Below are 22,249 nucleotides of genomic sequence, written 5' to 3'. Positions count from 1 at the left end.
AATTCAGACTTACATTGAAGAAAGTAGGGAAAACCACCAGGCCATTCAGGTATGACCTAAATCAAATCCCTTACAATTATACAGTGGAAGTGACAAATAGATTCAAAGGATTAGATCTGATAGAATTCCTGAAGAACTATGGATGGAGGTTTGTGACATTGTACAGGAAGCAGTGATCAAGACCATCCCCAAGAAAAAGAAATGCAAAATGGCAAAATGACTGTCTCAGGTGGCCTTACAAATAGCGAAGAAAAGAAGAGAAGTGAAAGGCAAAGGAGAAAAGGAAAGATATACCCATTTGAATGCAGAATTCCAAAGAACAGCAGAGAGAGATAAGAAAGCCTTCCTCAGTGATCAATCCAAAGAAATAGAGGAAGACAATGGAATGGGAAAGACTAGAGATCTCTTCAAGAAAATGAGAGATACCAAGGGAACGCTTCATGCAAAGATGGCACAATAAAGGACATAACTGGTGTGGACCTAAGAGAAGCAGAAGATATTAAGAAGAGGTGGCAAGAATACACGGAAGAACTATACAAAAAAGATCTTCATGACCCAGATAACCATGATGGTGTGATCACTTACCTAGAGCCAGACATCCTGGAATGTGAAGTCAAGTGGGCCTTAGGAAGCATCACTATGAACAAAGCTAGTGGAGATGATGGAATTCCAGTTGAGCTATTTCAAATCCTAAAAGATGATGGTGTTAAAATGCTCTCAGTATGCCAGAAAATTCGGAAACCTCAGCAGTGGCCACAGGACTGGAAAAGGTCAGTTTTCATTCCAATCCCAAAGAAAGGCAATGCCTAACAATCTTCAAACTACCTCACAATTGCACTCATCTCACACACTAGCAAAGTAATGCTCAAAATTCCCCAAGCCAGCCTTCAACAGTACGTGAACCATGAACTTCCAGATGTTCAAGCTGGATTTAGAAAAGGCAGAGGAATCAGAGATCAAATTGCCAATATCCACTGGATCATCGAAAAAGCAAGAGAGTTCCAGAAAAACATCTACCTCTGCTTTACTGACTTACCAAAGCCTTTGATTGTGTGCATCACAACAAACTGTGGAAAATTCTTCAAGAGATGGGAATACAAGACCACCTGACCTGCCTCTTGAGAAATCTGTATGCAGGTCAGGAAGCAACAGTTAGAACTGGACATGGAACAACAGACTGGTTCCAAATCGGGAAATGTATGTCAAGGCTATATATTTTCACCCTGCTTATTTAACTTAAATGCAGATTGCATCATGCTAAATGCTGGGCTGGATGAAGCACAAGCTGGAATCAATATTGCTGGGAGAAATATCAATAACCGCAGATATGCAGATGACACCACCCTTATGGCAGAAAGTGAAGAAGAACTGAAGAGCCTCTTGATGGAAGTAAAAAAAGAGAGCGAAAAATTGGCTTAAAACTCAACATTCAGAAAACTAAGATCATGCTGCCTGGTCCCATCACTTCATGGCAAATAGATGGGGAAAAAAGGGAAACAGTGACAGACTTTATTTTCTTGGGCTCCAAAATCACTGCAGATGGTGATCGCAGTCATGAAATTAAAAGACACTTGCTCCTTGGAAGAAAAGCTATCACCAACCTAGATAGCATATTAAAAAGCAAAGATATTACTTTGTCAACAAAGGTCCATCTAATCAAAGCTATGGTTTTTCCAGTAGTCATGTACGGATGTGAGAGTTGGACTATGAAGAAAGCTGAGCGCTGGAGAATTGATGCTTTTGAAGTGTGATGTTGGAGAAGACTCTTGAGAGTCCCTTGGGCTGCAAGGAGATCAAACCAGTCAATCCTGAAGGAAATCAGTCCTGCATATTCATTGGAAGGACTAATGTTGAAGATGAAACTGCAATACTTTGGTCATCTGATGTGAAGAACCGACTCATTGGGAAAGACTGGTGGAAAAGATTGAAGGCAGGAGGAAAAGTGGATGACAGAGGACTAGATAGTTGGATGGCATCACTGACTCAATGGACATGAGTTTGAGTAGCTCCAAGAGTTGGTGATGGACAGGGAAGCCTGACATGCTGCAGTCCATGGGGTCGCAAAGAGTCACACATGACTAGCCACTGAACTGACTGAACTGAGCCTCCCCTCTGTCTCCTGTTGGGGCTGTACCTCTGGCCATCTCATAAAAGAATACAGGACACAATGTTGTTCAGTAACTCAGTCATGACCGTCTTTTTGTGACCCCATGGATGCAGTACGCCAGGCTTCCCTGTCCTTCACCGTCTCCCAGAGCTTGCTCAAACTCATGTCCATTGAGTCAGTGATGCCATGCAACCATCTCGTCCTCTGTACCACACAGTGGTGCAGGAAAAATCTTCATGAAGTGGACTGCCATGGCTTCTAGTCTTGAGTTGTGGGGATTAGATGTCAGTCTCCCAAGAATCCAGGCACTGCCATTTTTATTTTCAGGTTTCTGTCCTGAGAGCTCCAACAGGAAGAGCTGGGGGAGGGGGTGCACCTACACAATTCCTTCTGCTCCAAAAACTCCTAGAAAAGAAGCCTTTAACCAGGGTGGATTTTAAACCCTAGTACCAGTTCAATACTGTCTAGAAATCAAAAGCTCACTTTGTTCCAGGAGGCTTAGTATCTTTTTTCTTCATCTCTCTCTTCCCCAACTTCTACATGACCCCCCCAAAGCGCCATCTTAAGTTGTGAATCAGGAGACAACCAGACTGCCAAGTGTAATATTTGTGTTTGGACGCGTGGCCCCTGTGGAACAGCAGTAGCCGTTGAGCTGCCTCCAAGGTTTCTCTTAGCCAGCGTGTTGGCCAAACAGTCCCGCTCTTCATTCGTTTTTTTCAGGCTTGGGAGGGAGCTGTTTTCATGTGAAGAGACTGTCTAGGCACTGAGGAGGCTGTGGCAGTGGTGAGGGTCCATGCCCAGGGTCCTGCTCACACAAGGGCTCCCCCTTCCAGTCTACCTCTGGCAGAGTCAGGGAAACCCGCTGGGTTTATGGAAACAGTGGAATGGATGAGGCTGGCGCACTAACAAAAGCTCAGTGTTCCACCCACTCTGAAGCTGGCGCCAAGGTCCGTCCTCCAGAGACACTGACGGCTCTGTTCTGGGCAGGGCCAGCCTTGCATCACCCACTGGGAAAAGGCGCGAGCTCGACCTCCCCCTGACAGCCACGGAGCCGCCAGGGAACCTGCGGGAGCCCTGACCCCGGATAGGCTGGGTGTTCACTTCCGGGAAGCCATTCGGCTTTCTCCTGGCGCCCTGTGGAGGCCGAGGGCGCCCCGTGGAGGCCGAGGGCGCCCCAGCTTCTCACAGGGAAGGAGGAGGACGACGCGGTCAGCCCCAGGACGCTGCCTTATGAGCGGCTCCTGACCCACTCTGCCCTGGGTGGACTCCTGGGCCCAGAGGCCTCCCAGATCACAAAGGGCAATGGAGGGGAGAAAAAGTGAGCCAAAAGAATTTTCTACATTCTGACTACTGCTATTTAAAAAAAAAAAAAAGACTCAGAAATGATCTTATATACAAAACAGACACATGGAGGTAGAAAACAAACTCATGGTTACCAAAGGGGAGAGGGGGTGGGGAAGGGATAAATTAGGAGTTTGGGATTAGCAGATACAAATTACTCCAGATAAAATAGATGAACAGCAAGGACCTATTGTATAACACAGGCAACTATGTTTGATATCCTGCAATAAACCATAATGGAAAAGAATGTGAAAAAGAAAAATAAACCTATCTGTGAACAAATAAGGACAAAACAAATAAAAGCAAAAATTTAAATGCAGTGTCTTTGTTTTCTGTAATGTGGTTATATTGTCTTTATAATTTAAAAAAGAGATGGAAAGGATTCAAAAATCTTCATCAGGTTTTCTTTCTTTAAACAAAAAAAAAATTTTTGTTGTTGAAATCTAGTTGATTTACAATGTTGTGTTAATTTCACCAGGTTTTTAAAGGTAGAATCAGGGCAGGTTCCAGGCTCCAGCCCAGGAATGTGTGAAGGTGCCCTGTGGACGGGGAGTGGGTGCGGGCAGCTTGACCGGACATGCTTACCTGTAAGAGGCCTGATCTCTTTGCATGGACTGAGTGCAGTAGAATCCTGACTGCAGGGCCTCTGCTGTGAAAGAAAGCCAAAGAAATCTTGGAGGCGCTGGGGCTGTTTCCTGGGCCTGTCATGGCCCATTAATCATGTCAGGTGCTGAGCGAGCCTGGAGGCAGGTGAACACAGAATCAGAAGGACTCGGGGATGTGTGGAGAAGACAAGGCCCTGGGGAGACAGGAGGAGAATGAGAGATGCTGGAGTACTTGGCCTCAGTGAACGTCCTCTTTCACACTTGGTATTTTCTTCCTGGTAAATTGGATGTTACCAACTGTAGCCACAAGATTGTTGAAAGAATAAAGCTTTCATTCCAGAAAGCCTCCTCTAGGCACAGAGATGTGTACCGGTAGATCTTTCTGCTAAATCTTCAGAATCTGTAATTTATCTGAGCATCTCCCCCATCTCTCTGCTCCCAATTTCCCTTCCTATTACACAGACACTCTCCCTTCCCTTTGCCTCTATGTTAATTGCACCCTTTTAGAATCTGAAAAGTCTAAGGGTTGTGTTGAAGGAAACTTGGGAGATTCAGTCTGGGCATATGTGTGTGGGTTCCAGACACTGTAGACTGGAGAGCATCCCCACCACCTGCCCTCCAAGAGCCTGGAGTTCAAGATCAGGGGTACATCCTAGCCTTCAGAGGTCATGCTTCTCCCTCTCAGGGTGACAGTCCTGATAGTATCACACAACCAAAAGATCCACTGGATACCCAAAAATAGGATATTCTATTTTTTTAAATTAAGTTTTATGGGAGTACAGTTGCTATACAGTATTGTGTTATTTTCTGCTGTACAGCAAAGTGAATCAGTTATACATATATCCCCTCTGTTTTAGATTTCCTTCCCTTTTAGGTCACCACAGAACATTGAGTAGGGTTTCCTACTCAATGGGTTCTCATTAGTTAATCTGTTTTATACATATTAGTGTATATATGTCAACCCCAATCTCAGTTCAGCGCACCCTCCTTGCCCCCTTTGAATTCATAAGCTTGTTCTCTTCCTCTGTGTCTCTATTTCTGTTTTGCAACAAGTTCATTTGTCCCATTTTTTAGATTCCACGTACAAGCAATATTATATGATATTTGTTTTCCTAAAAAGAGTGTAGTCTTTAATAAAAAAACAAAATACAAAGAAAGATGGACTCGGTCTTGGTGAAGCAGTGGAAAAAATGGTGGAGCAGGACATCCTCAAGAGGAAGGCCATTCCTAAGTGGCTGATGATATGGGAGTGTGCAAAGCTCATGGGTGAGGTTAGCCTGGCTCTTGGGGTGGATCTTGGAGACGGGGCTGCCCACTTAGAAATCCTCCCAGGTTCTGGATTCTGCAGGAATGGACCCTATTTGTTGGGGTCCGTACAGCCTTTCTTCCTCCCGGCTGGCTGCAGCCATCTGCTGGAAGACCTGGGCACATGCTCAGCAAATGGAGTCCCAGGTGAAGGGCCAGGGTATGAGTGGGAGGAGGGGGGTTGCATTTCACTGAGGCCTAGAGGGGAGCAAGAATGCCAGATGGTGGTGCCGGGGGGTTGCACATCTGAGGAAGGAGCTAGGCCATCCTTGGGTCAGGAGGACCTTCTCATGAAGTAGGCAGGAGCCACACTTGCCTGGCCCAGATCTGCTGCCCTCAGGCCAGGGTCCTGGAGCCATCTGGGAGAAACACACGGAAAGACAGCGGATGGGCTTCTTTTGTTTGTACCCTGATCTGGGTGTGATTTGTGGCACCTCCTTGGTTTTCCGATTTGGAAACTTTCCTGTGGGTGAGAACTGAACTTGGCATTGTCTCCAGAGCCAGGAAACAAGAACCCGGGGAATGCAGACCAGCAGGGCCATTTCCCAAGAGCCAGGCTGGGCCTCCTGCAGGTGCTGCTGAGCTCTGCCCTCCAGAGAGTGCTGGGTGAGGTGGCCATGGGTGGTGTTGGGGGAGGCTCTGGCTTCCCCAGGCAGCCTCCAGGCAGATATGGTCCTGGCCTCCTGCCGGATCTCATTTAATACCTACGTGTGAGTAGGGTGGAGTGATGGTGAAGTTTCTCATTTGCCCACTCTCGCAGGGGTGCCGCCATGCAAGACTCTGCCTGAGGGAACAGAGGCCAGGAACAGACATTTGGACAACTCCCCCCCCACCCCACAACCCTCCGTGACCCAGGACCCTCCCTGACCTCGCAGCTTCTCAGCCGTGTTGCAATAGTTTCTCCCAAGAAGGCCCTGTTCTCAGAGGTTCTGCCAGCAAAGTGCATGAGCTCAACTTTCCCTCTTCTTGAGACATTCCTTCCTGCCTTTCTGCAGCCGCAGCCTCGAGCTTCTCCCTGTCCAGGCCCAGATGGAGGGAAGTGACCCAAGCTGAGTGAGCGCCCACGCCTGGTATGCACACTCCATCAGGAGGACCCTGTAGGGAGCATGTGACCCTCTCATCCTCCTGCAAAAGGCCCCAGGGTGATTTCATCAAAGGGACATTCCAAGGCTCTCTGCCACCTTTTGTACGTCTTGTGCAATATCCAAACTTTAAAGCAGAGGAAGCGTGAGCCAAATATTATCACTGAGGGCCAGCCGGAGTTCCACAAATCCATCAGGCTGGGAGTGCTTCCAACCAGCTGGTGAGGTGAGCTCTCCCTGGTCCCCGGCAAGGCCGGGGAGCTCTGGTCAAGATTTTGATGTGGAAAACCCTGGCTGTGGGGCAGCTCCACGTGCCTCAGAGGAAAATACCAACATCTTCTTATTTGGAAAGGGCAGCCTCTGGTGCCCCAAGAGCCTGTCTCAGTCTCTGCTGGTTCTGCCCCAGGTTCCAGGACCTCTGACCACAAAGCAACACTCTGTCACAGCTCATCTTTAAAAATAAAAAAATTATTTTTAATTGGAGGATAATTATTTTACAGTGTTGTTTTGGTTTCTGCCATACATCAGCATGAACCAGCCATAGGTATTCAAGTGTCCTCTCCCTCTTGAACGTCCTTCCCACCTCCCACCCCACCCCACACCTCTGTGTTGTCATAGAGCTCCCTGTATTATACAACAAGTTCTCACTAGCTTTACATATGGTAATGTACATATCCCAGTGCTGCTCTCTCAATCCGTCCCACCCTCTCCTGCCCTCTTTGTGTACATAAGTCTGTTCTCTACATCTGAGTCTCTATTCCTGCCCTGAAAATAGGTTCACCATTTTTCTAGATGCCATACATATGCATTCATATATGATATTTGTTTTTCTCTTTCTGACTTAACTTCACTCTGTATAACAGGTTCTAGGTTCATCTACCTCAGCAGAACTAATTCAAATGTGTTCCTTTTAAGGCTTAGTAATATTGCATTGTATATATGTACCACAACTTCTTTATCCATTCATCTGTTGATGGACATTTAGGTTGCTCCTATGTCTTGGCTATCGTAAATGGTGCTGCAGTGAATATTGGGGTACCTGTGTCTTTTTCAACCATGGTTTTCTCAGCGTATATGACTAGTAGTGGGATTGCTGGGTCATATGGTAGTGCTAGTTTGTTTTTTTTTTTTAAAGAAATCTCCATACTCTTCTCCATAATGGTTGTATTAGTTTACATTCCAACCAGCAGTGGGAGAGGGTTCCCTTTTTGCCACATCCTTTCCAGCATTTATTATTTGCAGCTTTTCTGATGATGGCCATTCTGATCAGTGTGTGGTGATACCTCATTGTAGTTTTGATTTTCATTTCTCTAATAATAAGTGATGTTGAACATATTTTCATCTGTTCATCAGCCATCTGTATGTCTTCTTTCAAGAAATGTCTGTTTAAGTCTCCGGCCCATTGTTTGATTGCATTGTTTGTTTTTCTGATATTGAGCTGCATAAGCTACTTCCATATTTTGGAGATTAATCCTTTGTCAGCTGCTTCATTTGCAATTACTTTCTCCCATTCTGAGGGTTGTCTTTTCATCTTGTTTATGGTTTCCTTGGCTGTCACAGATCATGGGGATAGAACTAAGCCCTTTTCCTCTCTGAAAGAAACATCCTGGAAATAGCTAAAAGTCAAAACAATCACAAAAACAAACAACCCAACCAGACCTGCAATCTGTGCCCTACTGGAAAAACAAACCGTCTGGTTCTTGGGGCAGAGAAAACTCGAGAATGCTGAGCACATGAGTGGCTCTGCAGAACTGGCTGACAGCAGTCCCTGGTGGTTCCGATGCCACGTGCCCTTCCTGACTGTGCACGTGAGTCTGCACTCCGCTCATCCAAGGGCTGAATCTGTTTCCGCCCCCACTGCATCTGGGCTGGCCTGTGACCTGCTTCAGCTAATAGAATGTGGAGGTGAGCACATGCTAGCTGTGAACCTGGGCTTTGCACACCTTCTCTAGTTCTCTGTGACCACCATTTGAACAAGCCCCAGCCAGCCTGCTAGAGACTGAGACACTCGGTGCATCACCTCCTTGCCTGACCCACTGCCATTAAATCCCCAGCATATAACTGTGGCCCTTCTAGAATCATTGGCCCCCAGCTGACCCTCCCATTGGATCCCAGACACATGAGAGAGTCTATGTAAGGAGACATCCAGCCAGTCATAGAAGTCTGAAAAATAATAAAATAACAAACAACAAGTGTTTGTTTTAAGCCACTAAGTTTTGGAGTTGTTTGTAAAGGTAGCAAGAGCAACTGATCTGCCAACTAAAGTTCATCACTGTGGGGAGGAGGAGGTGAGAGAAAGGGACTTCAGAAGAAGAGTTGGTTGTGGCTGGTTGCTGAACCCGTTCATATGCACGTCATCTCCTTTGATTTATCATCAACCTTGACTTTACAAAGTTCAAACAAAGCAGATAAGTTGCTTCAGATCATATAGAAAGAGAAGATTGAAAGCTCAGAAGACTCAGGTCTTCCAACCTGTGCAGTGGCCTCTCTGGTACTGGAGTCATAGTTGGACAGTTGGCTTAGTGGTTTAGCTTCCTGGTGTTAGAGTTGGATAGACCTCAGTTCAAAGCCTGACTCCCCTCTCCTCTAGAACCATGATCTTAGGTGTGCGATTTAACTTCTCAGAACTCCTATTTCCTCACTTACAAAATAGGCTAATGGAACCGACCTAATAGAGATGCGATAAGGAATAATATTTATAAAGTATATCTGTCTCGTGATGTTTGGCGCAAACAATGGTATTATGATTTCCCTTCTTCAGGCCGCTGCCACTGTCTTTCTCAGAACTCAAATTTCTAGCACATGCCAATAGCAGTAGTCAGAAGCTGGCATCTCTGATGATTACACATTTCCTTAGTTTCACTGCTGACCCCTCAGCAGTAACCCAAACTTCCCGGTATAGACAGGCACACCACAGTGATGCTGCAGGTTTAGTGTCAGACCACCACAGTCAGGGGAAATCACAATAAATTGAGTCATGCAATAAATCAGAAGTTTTTGGTTTCTCAGTGCATGTAACAGGTCTACGCTCTACTGTAGTCTCTCAAGTATGTAACGGCATTATGTCTAAAAAAAAAGTACATACATCAAAAAAACACTTTATTGCTAAAAGACACTAACCATCATCTGAACCATCAGTGAGTTGTAGTCTTTTTGCTGGTAGAGGGTTATGCCACCTTGATGGCCACAAAGCAGACATGCACTAAATCCACATCAACCATCAGTGAATCTGGCACCAGAAAAACCAGGTTATAAGGGGAGAGGTGTTATTGATAGAAAGTAAAGAGTTGAAAGATACGCATTTACATTTGTACCCACTTCAATTTCTTTTTTCCTGTTACTGAGTTATAGAATTGGAAGAGATAGCAGGAATCATCAGAAATATGCATAAAACATTATATGTATGAGCTTCACATTCTTAGGTTCACAGTATCTCATTTAATCCTCAAAACTCCCTTGAAATATTGTGAATATATTATCCCTGTGTTGTAGACAAGAGGACTGAATTCCCAGGAAGTTACTAATAACTTGCTCAAAGTCATACCTAGTAGGTAGTGGGGCCACAATGGAATTTGGCTCTGTGTAAATACAGAGGCTGCTGCTGCTAACTCACTTCAGTCGTGTCTGACTCTGTGCGACCCCATAGATGGCAGCCCACCAGGCTCCCCCATCCCTGGGATTCTCCAGGCAAGAACACTGGAGTGGGTTGCCATTTCCTTCCCCAATGCATGAAAGTCAAAAGTGAAAGTGAAGTCGCTCAGTCGTGTCCGACCCTCAGCGACCCCATGGACTGCAGCCTTCCAGGCTCCTCCGTCCATGGGATTTTCCAGGCAAGAGTACTGGAGTGGGGTGCCATTGCCTTCTCTGAATACAGAGGCTAGCTTCTTTATTATTATGCTATAAAAGATTGGTTCATGTACTTAAAAACCAAATTTGAGGTTATTTGAGGTTACCTAAATAAATGAAAGGTATTAGAAAAGGAAGGATGAAAGTATCCTATTTCTAGAGCAAGGTTCCCCAACTTCCAGGATCTAACACCTGATGATCTGAGGTGAAGCTGATACAATAATAATAGAAATAAAGCCCACAGTAAATGTGATGTACTTGAATCATCCCCAAACCATCCCCCCTGACCCCTGTCTGTGGGAAAATTGTCTTCCATGAAATCCATCCTTGGTGTCAAAAGATTGGGGACCACTGTCTAGAGGACTAGGAAAAGTTAGCGTACTTCTTCTCTGACATTTTGGGAAAAGTTTTAGTCAGTGCAGGCTGCTATAACAATATCCCTTAAATTGGATGACTTAAACAGGAAGCATTTATTTCTCACAGCTCAGGAGGTTGAAAGTCTGAGGTCGGAGTATCAGCGTGCTTGAGTTCTTGGTGACAGCTCTCTTTCTCATTTGCAGGTGGCCATCTTCTTGTTGTATCCTCACATGGCAGAAAAGAAAGCTCACTAGCGCCCTAGCTGCTTCTTATAACTAGTTCCATCCACCAGGGCTCCACCCTAATTACCCCCCGAAGGCCCCCAAGTTTCAAATATTATATTGGGACTAGGATTTCACTGTATGAATTTTAATGTGACACCAACAGGCACTCCACTGCTGGAACCAAGTCCTACCTCATACAATGATGGGCCTTGGGGCCACGAGGCTCTGTCTGGGTGAACTGCTTAGGAAATAAACCTTGCTCTTGATGTGGTTGACATCACAGCTGGCTTTTAGAATTGACCTTGGGAAAGCTCCTGTTGACTCAGTCTCCAAACAGTAGGTTTGAGTCTTTGCTGGACTTCACTGAAGAAGACTTAGCACATCATATGACTGAAAGAGGGAAGTATTTACAACCACAGTACTTGAACTTAAGTCCCAACTACTTCCTGGACAGCTTCAGTCTCTTCTGCACTTCAGTTTTCTTTCTTTTCTTTTTTCCAGATTCGTTGAGATATAATGGACATAAAACACTGTATAGGTTCAAGGTGAATAACATGATTTATGTATTTGCAAAATAATCACCACAATAAGTTTAGTTAATATACATCACCTCACATTGCTCAAAAGTTTTTTTCTTGTGATGAGAAATTTTAAGAGCTACTCTCTTAGGAACTTTCAACTATACAGTATAGTATTGTTAACTATAGTCACAGTTTTCTTACTTTAAAATGAAGATAAAAGAGGAATTCCCTGGCAGTCCAATGATTAGGATTCAGTGCTGTGGGCCTGGGATCAGTCCCTGGTCAGAGAACTAAGGTCCCACAAGCCAAGAGGCACAGCTAGAAAAAAAAAAAAAAACAAAAAAACCCACCACCAAAGAAAAATGGAGATAAGACTAATGAGATAATGAAACCTAAGTGCCATAGAACATCAGTTATTATTATTATTGTTATTACAAAAATACAGTTATTACTAAAGTTAATTTAAATGGCAAATTTGAAAAGTTTGGGGTTAAACAAGAAGGCAGGTTGTTTATCTCTTTCAAAACAAAAACCCTTAGAACAGTATATGTTGATAAAATGAAGCTTTTTCTAGGTGATTAGGTGTATCACTTAGGAATAGTGCATGTAGCAGAAAATGCGATTAGCAGCAGCTTATATAAGTGGGCAGTTATTTCCCCACTTGATAAGGAGTTTAAAGGTAGGAGGTTGCTGGCATTGGTTCAGTTGCTCAGTGATGCTCAGGTGCCCACGTTGTCATCCTTAACACATTGAATTTCATTGTTGTGGTGTCTCAGAGTCCTGAGATATATGCTACAACTCTAATCAAAGGAGGAAGAGGAGAATCCAGAGTTTTCACAGAAATTCCCTTAGGAGATTTCTTTTTTCTATTTGGGTCTCATTGGTTAGAACTGTGACCTATGACCAAGTGAGAAAATATTAGCCTAACTAACCAATGGTCCCATTACTTCATGGCAAATAGATGGGGAAAAAGTGGAAGTGGCATTTATTTTCTTGGGCTCCCAAATCACTGCAAATGGTGACTACAGCCACGAAATTAAGAAGCTTGCTCATTGGAAGGAAAGTTATGACAAACCTAGACAGCATATTAAAAAGCAAAGACACCACTTGGTTGACAAAGGTCCATATAGTCAAGGCTATGGTTTTTCCAGTAGTCATGTATGGATGTGAGAGTTGGACCATAAGAAGGCTGGGTGCTGAAGAATTGATGCTTTCGAACTGTGATGCTGGAGAAGGCTCTGAGAGTCTCTTGGATTGCAAGGGGATCAAACCAGTCAATCCTGGAAATCAACCCTGAATATGCATTGGAAGGACTGTTGCTGAAACTGATTTAGGCTATTATTATTAAAGTAGTCACAGAAAAGACTTCAACCTACTGTTTTGTCCTTGTGCGTGATGTGGCTTGATTACACACATGCTGACTGTTGTGTTTCCTTTTCTTATCTTTCAAACCAAGCAGAAGATTCACGTTCATTATAAAAGGTTGACACACCACCTCTTGTGATTTTGGGGAAACAAGGAGCAGGTCTAAATGAGTTATTCTCTATGATGTTCTCTGCAGATCTCTTTTGGGACTGTTGTTCTCTGCCCAAAGGTCATGGACAAGAAAAGAAAGTTTGGAGACACATGGAAACAAGTTCAAAAGCAGTAATGGCCAAAAGTCAAACTCTGGTTGGGATGAGGTATGCAGGAAAAGTTTATAATCAAAATCGATTCCCCAAGTAACTGTTATTGACAAAATGGCCAGTAAGCCAAATAAGAAGGTGACGGACGGTGACACCAAGAGATGTTGCAATCTGCAGCATGTTACAGATTAGCCGGCGTTTCCCCTGCCCACGAGACCAGCACTGGGAGAGAGGGAAAATGTGGCTTCATTTAGAGCTGATGATATCATGTGTCTAGTGACTGGAGATCAAAAGGAAACTTGTCTGTAAAACTCTGCTCACGAAATGGGAGCAAAGTGTAGGCTCTTCTCTTGGGTGTGCCCTAGGGAAGTTGTGCTCTGCACCAGGCCAGCGGGATGTGAATCAGAGTCCATTCTGGGGATGTGGTCAAGGCCGCCTGACCTTATGTTCAACCCCAGAATTATCAATTGTGTGTAATCAAGCCTTTTACTACCTGATTCTTCGGGAACCAGATGGTTCTTTTCTTTTCCCATGATGTGTGACTAGATACTGTGGGTATTTTGTTTTGTATTATCTTGGAAAGTGACATGTGTCTTGTGTGTGTGTGTTGGTGATACTGGTGGGGGTGGGGGCGTGTGGAGAAGCGACTGGCTTTCATATTCTTACTCTGTAAGACCAGACTAAAAAAAAAATTAACCTTTTGCCTTTACTTATTTTTGGCCATGCTGGGTCTTCGTTGCTATGTGGGCTTTTCTCTAGCTGTGGTGAGCCAGGGCTACCCTTTGTTGCAGGGCGGTGCTCTTGTGCACCATGGGCTCCAGGGTGCGTGGGCTCAGTAGCCACAGTTCCTGGGCTCTAGAGCACGGGCTCAGTCATTGTGGTGCATGGGCTCAGTTGCTCAGCAGTGTGTGGGATCCTCCTGGACCAGGGATTGAAGCTGTGTCTCCTGAATTGGCAGGTGGCTTCTTTACTACTCAGTCACCAGGGCCCCTGTAAGACCAGATCTTGAATAACCCACTTGTGATGACTTTTAGTCTCTTTTTCCTGAAACTAAAAACTAAATACGTGGAGTGTGAATTGACCTACATCTTCAGGAATGCTGAGGGTGCTATAAACTCATGCGAGTCCAAGAAGTGCACATCAACATCTTCAGTGTGCGATTAGTGTGAAGAAGGATAAGATATTTTTAGCATGAAACCCCGATGAAAGAAAACTCTACTGTATCCTGCAGCTCTGAAGAACTTCCCCAAGATAAGGAATTTTTACCCCGTGTGAGGACACATTCTCTCGTAAATACAGTGGGAACCATTGGCCCTGCTCAGCAACCTTCCATCAAGGCCCACGTGCCCGAATTTCCACAGAATTCCAGTTTCTAACACTACAGAGGTGCTGAAGAGCTGTCAGAGCCACACTCAGAGTTGAACCAAAGCGTTCCCATTTCCTTTCCTTCTGGCCTCTGGTTACTGAAAACATTTGCTGAAAATTGCTGTCCCATTCAAGACCTGTCAAAGGTAATCGTGTTGCACAAAATCTCCCGGGAAGCGTGAAGTAATATGGTTACCACCTGGCAACCAAGTTAATAGAACCTGTCTGATGCGCCACCAGCCTGCCACGAGTGGATACACCAGCTTCTGCCTGAGGAGCACGACAGCAGAAATTTGTGAGGAAGACGTGTATCAGGGGCCTCTTAGTGGCAATTTACGATGCAAATCCCTGTGTTGAGGGCAGTCGTCAGGTCACCAAATCAGGTGAGGCCTGAGGCTCCGGGGGTGGCCGCTGAGGGGGAGATGGGGGAGAATTCAGCTCTGCCAGAAAGTGGCTCGTGGTGAAGCAAGTAGCAGGACTGACTTCAGAAGCAAGGTCGAGACTTGGCTATTCTCACAGCCGGCAATGCCCCTGGTGTCTGAGAAAATGCAAACCGGAGACCCAGGAGGTGGGGAGCGGAGGGGTGGGGGTAGGGGGTACAGGGTCAGTCTGAGTGTTTCACGCCTTCTGCCCTTTGGCTCTGGCACCAAGAGAGTGCTTTTCCTCCTCAAACTCCCCAGAGAAGGAAGTCATGTTCATTCTTGGAAGTCATTTCCAGAGTCTCATCCTCCTTGAGATGATTTTTGCTGTAACTTGAATTTCCAACTGGAATTTTGAAGACCCCGAGAAACTGTCCCAATGCAAATGCCTCCATTCCAATGGCGAAAACTCCACTAAGCCCCCGCATTCACTCATGGATTCCCATGGGAGGATCTAGTTCTGTCTGAAACCATCTTTTCTTGGGGGTCAGATATTGTCCAAATGTGAATCCAGGGTCTGGCGTCAGCACTCTAATTCCACAGCCAGCGCATGGCTCAGAAAAGACGCATTAGAACCAGAAATTTCCACATAGGATGGGCATCCACATTGGAACCATCCTGACATCGTTATAAAATCCACCAGCGTTAGGAGGACCTGCTCTTTTTATCTCTGGTGATATTCACAGTTGAGCTTTTGAGGTACGAAAAAATTCTTGCTTCTCCAGCAGTCTCTAAATTGAAACCAGGACTGGCCACATATTTCATGGGGCCCAGTGAAAATGATAATGTGAAGCTTTTTTTTTTTTTTCCCTCAAAAAGCAGGAAAAAAGCTTTTTTCTTTCTTTTGTGACCTTTCTCTTTCATCCTCACATGGGTGTTTTTCTTTGCTGTTTTAATGTCACACACCCTCAGGCATGGGGTACTGGTTGGGTGGGTGAGTGAGTATAGTCTTCTCCGGGTGGGGGTCAGGGAACAGGTAACCAGGAGCCCAGGCCAGGGAGGTGAGGACCGGCCAGGAGACAACTCTCTGCATGCACCCCTGTCCTGTCAGACTTCATTCAGAAAACACAGGTTCAAGGATAAAGTTAATATTAAAAAAATGGTGACCACAGCATCAAGCCCCAGTGTGAGGTGCTCTTCTGAGTTCAAGGGCAGCACATACGTGAAACTCAGTCTTTCTCAAGATTGCAAAAGCCATAGCATAACTCAACGTCCATCTGGAGTCTTCCTACCTAATGACTATATGATCTATTTTTAATTTCTGGAGACTTTTAGGACCTTCTTATTCACCCCGCCATTCATACATTTCTCACTTGTGTTCTTTGCTGTAAAATTTTCATCCTTTACAGCCTAGAGTCCTCAGAGAACTCTTTCAACGAAAACCAATGTCTTTCTATCTTGGGAACTTGCTTTTGTATTGTTTCTTTGATACTTTCCTCTCCTCTCTCTCTCTCCCTCTTTTTTTTGTTTTTGTTTTGTTGCTCTTTTTGTAACTCATAATGGTGGATAGTGTGCTAATCCACTATTTTGCTTTCTTTTCTTAGTTTATATTTCCTTGATCTCTGCCTCTTCTCTCTGGGAACTTTACTCACCTTTGCCAACTTTCTATGAAATTTAAAAAAAATGTCCACCACCATATTTTTCATTTTCAAGAGCTCTGCTTTTATATATATATATGTATATATAGCAACCTGCTCTTTGGGGATGAAATCTTTCATTTCTTTTCTATTTGGGAATTTTTTTTCATGGTAAAGCCTGCTTAATTGGCGGCAGTTAGTACAACCAGTCCATTCTAAAAGAGATCAGTCCTAGGTGTTCATTGGAAGGAATGATGCTAAAGCTGAAACTCCAATACTTTGGCCACCTCATGCAAAGAGTTGACTCATTGGAAAAGACTCTGATGCTGGGAGGGATTGGGGGCAGGAGGAGAAGGGGATGACAGAGGATGAGATGGCTGGATGGCATCACCGACTCGATGGACATGAGTTTGAGTAAACTCCGGGAGTTGGTGATGGACAGGGAGGCCTGGCGTGCTGTGATTCATGGGGTCGCAAAGAATCGGACACGACTGAGAGACTGAACTAACTAACTAGTACAAGTAAATAAATATAGATCCTCAAAGAACTCAGTTATTTATCAGATTATTGGTCCACAGAGAGCTAATGGTATTGAACTGACTGATTCATGGGAGAATAAACTGAAGTCAATCCTGCTTTTTGAGAAATGAATCCACAGCCAGCTGATATATAAACCACAGCTGGCATCTGCTGTTCCATCAACTGTAAGAATCAAGGTGGCTCTATACCAAGGGCATCAGCTTTCCCACCTTTTACATGCACTGGAATTCTGTTATACTCCTGAAACAACTTTTGTTTCTCTGAAACTTTATTTTCAAACTGCCTGTGTGAATCAATACTTATGGTCCTCTGGGCAATCTGACCAAGAGTCTGTAGATTTTGTAGCATCTTGGCTCAATTTTTGCCCACCAACCATGACAATTTTTATATGAGAATGTTAATAATATTTAAAAAATTTTAATTTATTCCTACATGAATTCTGTTCCATTTCAGATAGACTAGCCCAGATAGCTTCAAAATGGCAGCTGTTCCATCCCCAAGAAGATCAAGTGATGATTGTAGGGTTGGGACTCTTAGCTTTACCCTCTGAAACTCCAATACTTTGGCCACCTGATGTGAAGAACTGACTCATTGGGAAAGACTCTGATGCTGGGAAAGACTGAGGGCAGGGGAGAAAGGGGCAACAGAGAATGAGATGGTTGGATGGCATCACTGACTCAGTGGACATGAGTTGAGCAAACTTTGGGAGATGGTGATGGACAGGGTAGCCTGGTGTGCTGCAGTTCATGGGGTTGCAAAGAGTTAGACATGACTTACTGACTGAACAGCAACAACAACTGACCTCTGGGGAAGGGTGAAGAGCTGAGAATCAAGTTGAATCACCAGTGCTCAATTATTTAATCACATCTATGTAATGAAAATTCCATGAAAATCCTAAACCACAGGATTCAGAGAGCTTCTGGGTAGGTAAGCACTTAAAGGTGCCAAGGGAGGGTGGTGCGCCCGAAGAAGGCATGGGAGTCCTGTGAACTTCTCCCCATGCCTTACCCTGGGCATCTGTGCCATCTGGCCGTGTTGACTTGTACCCTCTGTAGTAAACCAGTAATAGTAAGTAAAGTGCTTTCTTGAGTTTTGTGAGTCATTCCAGCAAGTTGTCAAACCCAAGGAGGGGTTTATGAGAACACTCAATTTATATAAAAGCTGGTCGGTCAGAAATATGGGAGGCCTGAGACTTATGACTGGCCTCTAATGTGGAGTAGACTTGTAGAAATGAACCCTTTAACTTGTGGGGATCAGACTTTAACTCTAGGTGGATGGTAAAACTGACTTGAATCATTGGACACCTAGTTGGTTTCGGAGAGTTAGAGAAATGGTGTTGGAAAAGATACCACATATTTGGTGTCAGGAAGAAGAAAACCACTCAGTCTGTATTCAGAAGTGAGGCATGATGATTGGGGGTGCTAAGACTGCATGGGGAAGCTCTACCATAGGGTGAATCGCTGGTTCACTGAAGCGCTCCCAAATGTCATCATCCATAGGTCTTTTCTCTGGACCCTTTAGAGGGTAACCTGGATCTCCTGCCGGGGTGTGTGTGTGTGTGTGTCTGTGTGCGTATGCCTGCACGGGTGAAAGGAGTTCTGGAAGCCAGGTGGGGAAAGGGGGTCGGGGCACCTGCAGTATGACACATGGACCTTTATTTTGCTCTTACTTCACCTCTGCATTTCCCAGGGCTTGCTTGCCAAGTCCGAGTCCTCTGAAGACAATCTCCAACTCTCTGCCCTGAAGCAAAGAAAGGGTAGTCGCATAGATGCACACGGAGGGAGAGGAGACATTATGGGCTCAAACATGCTATCGGCAGACTTCCAACAGATGCCCCTTTCCACACTGGTCTTTACTCTCGCCTCCCTTTTGGAATTTTCATTGCTTTATAAACCCCAAGCCACTCAGAGTTCCTTCAGGGTGAAGCAGCTCTGTTCCCACTTGTCTGCAAGCAATTGGCTTTCTCCTTTCTTCCTTCTGCCAAGGTAATTACTGTTTCTCCATCTATTTCTCACCTTCCAAAAATTTGTTGAAAGCATTTATAACAAATCGTCTCTCCTCCTCTTTGACCTTGTTGATTAATTTATTTTTTAAATTCCTTGGCTATCATTTCAATAAGATTTGGGTAGAAAGAAAAGATAGCTGTGGCCAATTCCACTATTTTTAATCAAAAGTTTCCTTTAGAAGTCTTACTGTTTGTTGGAATCAAAGTTATACATTAAAAGGTGAATCCTTGCTATTTACTAAGTGAAATAAAAATCTAGAGAGATATTAAATTTCAGTAAATTTCTCATGGCCTGTGTGTGTTTATTTAAAGAGAATTCTAATAATCTTGGCTATTTAGTTTCCTAGCTTTTAGTAGACCAGAAACAGAATTTTAGTAGAAAGTTAGATTTGAATGTAGTCATATATACTGAAAGTATCAAGAATAGCTGGCATACCAAAAAGTGACAGAAAACTTATAATAACAAGTTAAAATAACACATAATAGTACGGCAGTTCCTACAAGTACAAACAAGTTTCAAAAAGCATAGCTGCACTGAAGTGTAACACTGGTGCTACCTTCTTATTATAAAAGCATCTTCAGCTCCCCATTATCTGTAGATACAATATTTAATATTCCCTCACTGTTTCATATATCGCCAAACATATGACCTGAGGTTCCAACAAAATGGGCTTCCCTGGTGACTCAGATGGTAAAGAATCCGCCTGCAATGTGAGAGACCCAGGTTCTATTCCTTGGTAGGGAAGATCTCCTGGAGGAGAAATAGCAACCCACTTCACCTTCACTTTTCACTTTCATGCATTGGAGAAGGAAATGGCAACCCACTCCAGTGTTCTTGCCTGGAGAATCCCAGGGACAGAGGTGGGGGTGGGGGGGGGGTGGGGGGAGCCTGGTGGGCTGCCGTCTATGGGGTCGCACAGAGTTGGACACGACTGAAGCAACTTAGCAGCAGCAGCAGCCAGTATTCTTGCCTAAAGAATTCCATGGACAGAGGAGCCTGGTGGACTACAGTCCATGAAGTCACAAAGAGTCAGACATGACTGAGGGACTAACACTTTCACACTTTCACTTTTTACTTCCAACAAACTACTCTGCAATGTTTCACACCCCGGAATTTCCATTTCTGACTCATAAAGTTCTTACATGGCACACCCTTTCTTGCCATCACAAATCATCCTTTAGGACCAATTTGGGTTCCCATAACATTCTCTCCCTCTCTTTCTGTGTCCTCATGGTACTTGTTTAGATTTATGCAATAGCACTTGCTGTGTTTTGAGAGGAATTTTGAATTTACACGTCTGCCTTATCTCTCTAGTTGAATCGTAAAAACCAAATAGAGGGGCCATTGCAATGAACTGACGGTATTCCCACAAATCCCACAGGTTGAAACTCTAATCCCAATGTGATGATATTCAGAAGTTGGGCCTTTGGAAAGTGGTTATGTCATGAGGGTGGAGCCCTCATCCGTGAAGTTAGTGCCCTTATAAGAAAAGGCCAGAGCCAGCTAGTCCTCTTTCTGCCATGTGAAGATACAAGGAGAAGTTGGCTGACTGCAAACCAGGAAGAAGGCTCTCACCAAAAGCCTCATCAAAACTTGCTGGTATCCTCATACTTCAAGACTCCAGAACTGTGAGAAATAAATTTCTGTCATTTATAAGTCACCTAGCCTGTGGTGCATTTGTTAGAGCATCCCAGATTGACTAAGACAGCCATTAAATGTCTTGGCACAGTGCCTTGCCTATAAATGCTCCTGAGTAAATGTTTGTTGAATCCAATCGAAAGTATGATAACTGATGTTTGACATAATAATCCTTAGTCCCCTAGGAAAGGTCAAATAGGAATCTGAACACTCTTTTTAAGAAGGTAAATGTGTGATGCATTCTTAAAAGATTTCAAAAATAAAAATGAAACAAAAGCATATTTTTATAATGCATAAAAGGGATATTACCTTTAATTTGTCATAAGATTTATTTCTTGTTGATAGAACAATGAGGTACTGTTTTTCACATGGACTACAATCCAGTTATATCACTAAGCTGTTTAAGTTTGAACATTATAGCTTACATATGGAACATCAGCTCTGTCTTTTTGAAAGGAGACAGGGTAAAGGGATTGTGACAGGTGGAAAAAAATGTGAATATTTTTGTTTCAGGATGTTTTAGAGAGCGTCTATGTGTTCCTTGACATAACCGACCTGTTCCCAAAATGTTTGGGATCAAACCCTATCTTGCTATGGACTCATGTTGTATTTTCCAAAGTGCTTTTATCTTGCCTTTGGATTGATCTTTGATTAGGTGTGACTCCTGACACATTTGCTTTAAATTTCTTTCTCCTCCCCTGTCAAATGCTTAATGATCTCAAAATGTCACACTGGATTCTGCAGATTTCCCAGGAGGTCAAGTGTGGGGAGAGCAATAAAACAAGTACAAAATGGAGACTCACACTGTTGCTGATTTCGACAACATACAGGCCAGGCCAGCTTCGTGAGCTTGTGACTCAGGCAGCTGCACGGACCTGTGCTCCCAAGGGTCCCACACTTTGTTGAGTGCTCTGCCATGGCTATCTTGGGCAATCTTAATAATTTTATCTTTTAACCTGTGTAAGTGAAGTCTGAAGTTGCACGTGAGCAGAAGAGGTGTGTTCAGCATGTGGGGCTGCTGTTCATTCTCATAGAATGTTCGTGGTGGCCTGTGAGCACAGAATTCGGGTGCGCCTGTGCTGCATGCAAGTTGAGCAAGACTGGATGCCTGAATGCACGTCTAGGGCATACAAAGCAAGTCAGAGCACTGATATCCTGGGAAGCCACGCTTGCCGTTGAAACCAGAAGCTGCTGCAGAAAGGAGGAAATGGCTTTGTAAGAAACACACATAATCAAGAAATCTGTTAGCCAACTGTGTTTGCGGAAAATGACATGAAAAGGAGGGAAAAGCTTGGACAATGTATAATTGCTCCTTTTCCTCTCATCCTTCCTAACTCATCAGTGAGTCCTAAGTGGAGACTGTTAGAACATGAGTGTATGAAGAAGTGAAATTAAAATGTTTGGGTTAGTTTTTGCAGCATCTCCAATGTTCTGATAAGAATGAAATGTATATGGATGTACCAGTCATGAAATGCAAAATGTGTACTTTGGTGATTCCTTACACAGGTTAAATGCTCTTACATTTACACTTAAAACTGAGGTGTGCAAAGATGAGTGGTGAGATTCATGCTACTGACTTAAGATCTTGATTTAATGTTTATTTACTTCAAATATCATTAAATGGTGAATAAAAAGCACTATGACAAGTCAAGAATTACTGTGGAAGAGAGGGAAGAACTTCATATCTCAGT

At 44.1% G+C, this 22,249-nt stretch overlaps 1 protein-coding gene and 1 pseudogene across 1 annotated transcript in view; one reads left to right on the top strand and one right to left on the bottom strand.

Moving 5' to 3' along the window:
• The window catches only part of TASP1 (taspase 1), a 315,861-nt gene extending 295,281 nt beyond the window's left edge, over positions 1-20,580 (top strand). Inside the window, exon 14 of the mRNA XM_061435626.1 lies at positions 20,302-20,580. Coding sequence (XP_061291610.1) covers positions 20,302-20,325 — 24 coding nt within the window. The 3' untranslated portion in view covers positions 20,326-20,580. The remainder of the gene's footprint in view (positions 1-20,301) is intronic.
• Positions 17,001-17,262, bottom strand: LOC133258828 (cytochrome c oxidase subunit 7A2, mitochondrial-like; annotated as a pseudogene).
• Positions 20,581-22,249: the final 1,669 nt, after the last annotated feature.

Source organism: Bos javanicus, chromosome 13 (genome assembly GCF_032452875.1).
Source record: "Bos javanicus breed banteng chromosome 13, ARS-OSU_banteng_1.0, whole genome shotgun sequence".
NCBI classification, from domain to species: domain Eukaryota; kingdom Metazoa; phylum Chordata; class Mammalia; order Artiodactyla; family Bovidae; genus Bos; species Bos javanicus.
This window is presented reverse-complemented; position numbering and strand designations above follow the sequence as displayed.